We start from the raw sequence: 6505 nt of genomic DNA on the forward strand, positions 1-6505 counted from the left end.
TGCCCTGCCCCCCTGTCCCCGCTGCTCGCGCCGGGGGAGGAGGCGTGAACGGCTCCGGTGAGCCCAGCTGGACACGGGGATGGTCACGGGGCAGCTGAATGGATTTCCGTGTGGAAGGAGGAGAAGGGAAAGCGTGGGGAGGCACCTCCTGCCACCAAAACCCCGGGAATATCCCCCAAATTCAAACCCGCGGAGGTTCAGGGATGTGAGAGGGGTTTGGGAGAGGAAAGAAAGGATCCTGATCCCCACAGTCCTGCTTCCATCACAGCTTTCCTTAAATTTTGCAGCTGCTCAGCCTTAAAATCCAGATTTCCTATCCCCACATCAGGGATGTGAGAGGGGTTTGGGAGTGGGGATGGGACAGGGGGGCTGTGGATGGTGGGGAGAGAAGGGATCCTGATCCCCACAGTCCTGCTTCCATCACAGCTTTCCTTAAATTTTGGGGTCTGTTTGTCCAGCAGCCGCTCAGCCTTAAAAATCCACATTTCCCACTGCCAGGAGTGCTGAGCCCCCACACCAGCGACGTGTCCAGGCCCAGTTCAGCACCAGTTCAACCCAGTTTGAGGAGGGGCTGAGCACACAGAGGGGTTGGACCCTGCAGGGCGTGTCTGAGCCCACCCGGCCTCACCTGGGCTGGATCAGGGCCCCATCCTGGTAGGAAAGGGACAGGGAAAGGGACACAGGGACACAGGGACAGCAGCACCCCCAGCAATCAGAATGACAACTCAGCTTTGCCATTTGCTTTAATTTAATGTTTTTCTCCAGCCCGTGCTGTAGGAAGGAGGGAAAACACAGCACCCTCCCCCGGAGAGGGGAAAGGGCCAGCGAGCACTCGTGGCAACAGTGCAAGGGAGCCTTGTGTGACACAAGGACACAGCCACCTCCCCAAAAACCCCCCTGGATGGCCTCAGTGGAGCCAGACACATCCCGTGCTGCTGCCCTCCACACCAGCCTGGGCAAAGGCAATAAATCAATAAATAAAGTCGTGGTGCCTCACCAAAGGCACCTTTTTTTTCTTTTTTTTTTTTTTCTTTTTTTTTCCCACATGACAATGAGAGATGTTGGCATCACAGCATTTCCCAGCCTGGGCTTTTGGCCACACGCAGTTTCTCAGCGCTCAGGAGAGGGCAGAGCCGTGGCCTGGGTGTCCCCAGCACCTCCCGAAGCCCAGCCCAGGGGCAGCACCTTGGAGCCCTCACCAGCCCCCTGCTACATCTGCAGCTTGTTTGAGGTATATCACCCACCCCTCCTTTACCTTGTGCAGCCAAAAAACAGTGCAAAAAACCCCCAAAATCCCCCCCAACCCCTTGCTTTCACCCCCTGTGATGAGATGAGCCTGTTTGAGAGGGAAGGACGGCAGCGAGGACCCCCGGGAACCCCCAGCCCCTTCTCGGGGGCCACTTTGGGGGCTTTGGTCCATTAAATGTCCTGGTCCTGGGGCATTCCCTGCCCCCGAGGCTGCCAAATCAATCCTGGGATGTGGATCAGCAGCACCGGCAGCCCTGGGGAGGGAGGGAAGGGAGGAAAAAGGGGAAAAAGAGAAAAAGGGAAAAAGGGGAAAAAGAGAAAAAGGGAAAAAGGGGAAAAAGAGAAAAAGGGAAAAAGGGGAAAAAGAGAAAAAGGGAAAAAGGGGAAAAAGAGAAAAAGGGAAAAAGGGGAAAAAGAGAAAAAGGGAAAAAGGGGAAAAAGAGAAAAAGGGAAAAAGGGGAAAAAGAGAAAAAGGGAAAAAGGGGAAAAAGAGAAAAAGGGAAAAAGGGGAAAAAGAGAAAAAGGGAAAAAGGGGAAAAAGAGAAAAAGGGAAAAAGGGGAAAAAGAGAAAAAGGGAAAAAGGGGAAAAAGAGAAAAAGGGAAAAAGGGGAAAAAGAGAAAAAGGGAAAAAGGGGAAAAAGAGAAAAAGGGAAAAAGGGGAAAAAGAGAAAAAGGGAAAAAGGGGAAAAAGAGAAAAAGGGAAAAAGGGGAAAAAGAGAAAAAGGGAAAAAGGGGAAAAAGAGAAAAAGGGAAAAAGGGGAAAAAGAGAAAAAGGGAAAAAGGGGAAAAAGAGAAAAAGGGAAAAAGGGGAAAAAGAGAAAAAGGGAAAAAGGGGAAAAAGAGAAAAAGGGAAAAAGGGGAAAAAGAGAAAAAGGGAAAAAGGGGAAAAAGAGAAAAAGGGAAAAAGGGGAAAAAGAGAAAAAGGGAAAAAGGGGAAAAAGAGAAAAAGGGAAAAAGGGGAAAAAGAGAAAAAGGGAAAAAGGGGAAAAAGAGAAAAAGGGAAAAAGGGGAAAAAGAGAAAAAGGGAAAAAGGGGAAAAAGAGAAAAAGGGAAAAAGGGGAAAAAGAGAAAAAGGGAAAAAGGGGAAAAAGAGAAAAAGGGAAAAAGGGGAAAAAGAGAAAAAGGGAAAAAGGGGAAAAAGAGAAAAAGGGAAAAAGGGGAAAAAGAGAAAAAGGGAAAAAGGGGAAAAAGAGAAAAAGGGAAAAAGGGGAAAAAGAGAAAAAGGGAAAAAGGGGAAAAAGAGAAAAAGGGAAAAAGGGGAAAAAGAGAAAAAGGGAAAAAGGGGAAAAAGAGAAAAAGGGAAAAAGGGGAAAAAGAGAAAAAGGGAAAAAGGGGAAAAAGAGAAAAAGGGAAAAAGGGGAAAAAGAGAAAAAGGGAAAAAGGGGAAAAAGAGAAAAAGGGAAAAAGGGGAAAAAGAGAAAAAGGGAAAAAGGGGAAAAAGAGAAAAAGGGAAAAAGGGGAAAAAGAGAAAAAGGGAAAAAGGGGAAAAAGAGAAAAAGGGAAAAAGGGGAAAAAGAGAAAAAGGGAAAAAGGGGAAAAAGAGAAAAAGGGAAAAAGGGGAAAGCCCCAGTTGACCCACCAGTGAGTGGCGATGTCCTCGATGGTGGCGCGGCGCTCGGGGTTCACCATCAGCATCCAGCGGATCAGCCCGCAGGCGTCTGGGGAGGGAAGGGACAGGTCAGGCACGGCAGGGGACACAGGGAAGGGACAGGTCAGGCACAGAAGGGGACACAGGGAAGGGAGGCACACACGGTGATAGGCGTGTCCCTACCTGAGAGCTTCGTGGGCTCCCGGTAGTCCCCACTGGTGATCTGCTTGACCAGAGTTTTGTAGTCGTGGCCATCAAAGGGCATGGTGCCATGGACCAGGATGTAGAGGAGGACACCCAGGGACCAGCTGTCCACCTGAGAAAGGGACACAGGAGCCTGGAGGGGACAGCAGGACCGGGCTGTCCTGGTCCCCACCCCACCAGGGTCTCATCAGGACTCTCAGCAGCCCCAGGAAGGGACAGAGTGTGGGGCAGCACCCCAGCACAGCCAGCAACCCCGCAGTGCCCGGGCTCAGGGGTCCTGTTACCCCAAAATCCAGTGGGAAACCCCCAGAGCCATTCCCACACCTGCAGGGAGGCAGAACCCACCTCGGGGCCCTTGTAGGGGCGCCCGTTGATGATCTCGGGGGACGCGTACAGGGGGCTGCCGCAGTAGGTCTGCAGGAGCTTGTCCTGCTGGAACACGTTGGACAGCCCGAAATCTGCGATCTGGGGGGGGCAAACACAGCTGTCAGCCAGCAGCAAAGACCCCTTGCCCAAAGGCTCCTTGCCCAAAGGTCCCTTTCCCAAGTTCCCCTTTCCTAAAGACCCATTCCCTAAAGTTCCCTTTCCAAAGTTCCCCTTTCCCGAAGGCCCCTTTCCCAAGTTCCTTTTTCCCAAAGTCTCCTTTTCCTAAAGCCCCCTTTCCCAAAGCTCCCTTTCCAAAGACCCCTTTCCCAAGTTCCTTTTTCCTAAAGTCCCCTTCCCCAAAGCCCCCTTTCCTAAAGTCCCCTTTCCTAAAGTCCCCTTCCCCAAAGCCCCCTTCCCTAAAGTCCCCTTTCCTAAAGTCCCCTTCCCCAAAGCCCCCTTCCCTAAAGTCCCCTTTCCTAAAGTCCCCTTTCCCAAAGCTCCCTTTTTCCAAAGGCCCCTTTCCCAAAGCCCCCTTTCCTAAATTCCCCTTCCCCAAGTTCCCTTTTCCCAAAGTCTCCTTTCCCTAAGCTCTCTTTCCCAAAGCCCCCTTTCCCAAATTCCCATTCCCAAGTTCCCCTTTCCCAAGTTCCCCAAGACTGAAAGTTCCCCTGGATCTCTCCAGGGATGACCTTGCTCCAACCCAGGGCTGCCCTTGGCTCTGAATCCCCTCAGCCTGGTTCTCCACCCCTGAGCTCGCTCCTGCTGCTCTCTGCCTCCCAAAAACATCACTTCGGGAGCTGGCTGGGGGAGCAGAGCGGGAAGGTGAGGCTGGAAACGCTTCCAGGCTCTCCTCCAGGGGAGCAAAGCAGGAAGGTGAGGCTGGAAACGCTTCCAGGCTCTCCTGCAGCTCATTCCCAGCCACCCCAGGCTGCAGCGGTCCCCACCTCGCCCAGGTGCTCATTATCCTCATTAGAGCTGTCACCTCCCAGCCAGCAGGAGCTTCCCTGCCTGCCCTCGAGCTCCCAATTACTAAATTACCCCTGCTGGAGATAAACCCCGTTATCAGTGACCTCAGGGATGCCCAGACCAGGCTGTGCCCTTCCTCCCTGGCAGAAATCACCACTGGAGGAGCTGGGATTTCTGGCCTGGCACACACAGAAAGCAGGAAAAGAGCCGGCACCGATCTGGGCACTCAGAATTTGAGAATTTGCCCTTCTCACACAGCCAGAGCTGATCTGGGCATTCAGAATTTGCCCTTCTTTGCCAGTGCTGATTTGGACACTCAGAATTTGCCCTTTTTGCCCTTCTCATCCAGCCAGCACTGATCTGGGCATTCAGAATTTGAGAATTTGCCCTTCTCATCCAGCCAGAGCTGATCTGGGCATTCAGAATTTGAGAATTTGCCCTTCTCATCCAGCCAGAGCTGATCTGGGCATTCAGAATTTGAGAATTTGCCCTTCTCATCCAGCCAGAGCTGATCTGGGCATTCAGAATTTGAGAATTTGCCCTTCTCATCCAGCCAGAGCTGATCTGGGCATTCAGAATTTGAGAATTTGCCCTTCTCACACAGCCAGAGCTGATCTGGGCATTCAGAATTTGAGAATTTGCCCTTCTCACACAGCCAGAGCTGATCTGGGCATTCAGAATTTGAGAATTTGCCCTTCTCATCCAGCCAGAGCTGATCTGGGCATTCAGAGTTCGAGCATTTGCCCTTCTCATCCAGCCAGAGCTGATCTGGGCATTCAGAATTTGAGAATTTGCCCTTCTCATCCAGCCAGAGCTGATCTGGGCATTCAGAATTTGAGAATTTGCCCTTCTCACACAGCCAGAGCTGATCTGGGCATTCAGAATTTGAGAATTTGCCCTTCTCACACAGCCAGAGCTGATCTGGGCACTCAGAATTTGAGAATTCGCCCTTCTCATCCAGCCAGCGCTGATCTGGGTGCTCAGACTTTGCCCTCTTATCAGCAGATAAGATCTGCTAAAGCCAATATCAGTTATGGCTCTGCCAGGCTCTGCCAGCTCTCCCCAGCGTTCCAGGGGTGCCAGAGCTCAGTGCCCCGAGGGGACTGAGCCCCTGTGGGCACCTCCAGGCTGGGCAGCTCCCCCAGGCCCCTCACCTTGATGTTCCCGTTGGCATCCAGCAGGATGTTCTCCAGCTTCAGGTCCCGGTGCACGATGCCGTTCTGCGGGAAGAGAAGGGGTTAATTCGGGCAGGGTTGGAGGCAGGGAAAGCCCTGCGCACCCGGAGGTCACTGCCGGGCAGGGCAGGGCAAACAGGAGCCACAAACAGCCCGGGTGTGGCCCTGGCATGGGTGGCACCAGCCTGGGTGGCACCAGCTGGGCAGCGGGAGCAGGGAGGTGCCTGCAGCTCCTCCATTGTCCCCAGCTGCGGCAGCACGCGGTGCCAGCCCCACCCGGGCACAGCTCCTGCTGGGCCAGGGCTTGTTATGCCCAGAGGAGTGAGTCCCCGATCTGGTTTGGGGTCAGGAGTTGCTCTGTCACCCCTTGTTCCCACCGAGGGCTGGGGCACAGCCTTGGAGCGTCCTACAGGGAGACCCTCGGGGTGGGGGGTCCTGCCAGGGCATCACCCACAGCCTCAGGAGGGTCCTGCCAGGGCTCCATCCACAGGGAAGGGAGGGTCCTGCCAGGGCATCACTCTCACCCTGAGGAAGGTCCTGCCAGGGCATCACCCACACACAGGGAGAGTCCTACCAGGGCATCTTCCACAGCCTCAGGAGGGTCCTGCCAGGGCATCACCCATACCCCGAGGAGGGCCCTGCCAGGGCTCCATCCACCCCTGGGGAGGGTCCTGCAGCTTCACACTCCTGTCAGGAACAGGACAGGTGACCCGACCGGGACAGGTGACCCCAACGGGACAGGTGACCCCAACGGGACAGGTGACCCAGGGCTTGGCTTCCAGCCCCGAGGGCAGCTCTGGGCGTCTCTGTCTGCTCGGGAGGGAGGGGAGGCGACAATGCCAGGCTGGGGTGGGAGGGGAGGTGACGATGCCAGGCCGGGTTAGTCACCCTCACAGCGCGGCAGCCGGGCCAGGAGCTCCCCAAAGCTGCCCGGGCACCGCCACACCCCCGGGACTCG

General features: G+C 54.3%; 1 protein-coding gene across 1 annotated transcript in view; it reads right to left on the minus strand.

Annotated features, from left to right (window-relative positions):
• Positions 1–1419: 1419 nt before the first annotated feature.
• Positions 1420–6505, minus strand: part of NUAK2 (NUAK family kinase 2) — a 9651-nt gene continuing 4565 nt past the window's right edge. Inside the window, exons 4-8 of the mRNA XM_014311211.2 lie at positions 5527–5592; positions 3386–3505; positions 3020–3152; positions 2814–2906; positions 1420–1502 (exon numbers count right to left, since the gene is read on the minus strand). Coding sequence (XP_014166686.2) covers positions 1420–1502; positions 2814–2906; positions 3020–3152; positions 3386–3505; positions 5527–5592 — 495 coding nt within the window. The remainder of the gene's footprint in view (positions 1503–2813; positions 2907–3019; positions 3153–3385; positions 3506–5526; positions 5593–6505) is intronic.

Source organism: Geospiza fortis, unplaced genomic scaffold, assembly GCF_000277835.1.
Source record: "Geospiza fortis unplaced genomic scaffold, GeoFor_1.0 scaffold184, whole genome shotgun sequence".
Taxonomy (NCBI): Eukaryota; Metazoa; Chordata; class Aves; order Passeriformes; family Thraupidae; genus Geospiza; species Geospiza fortis.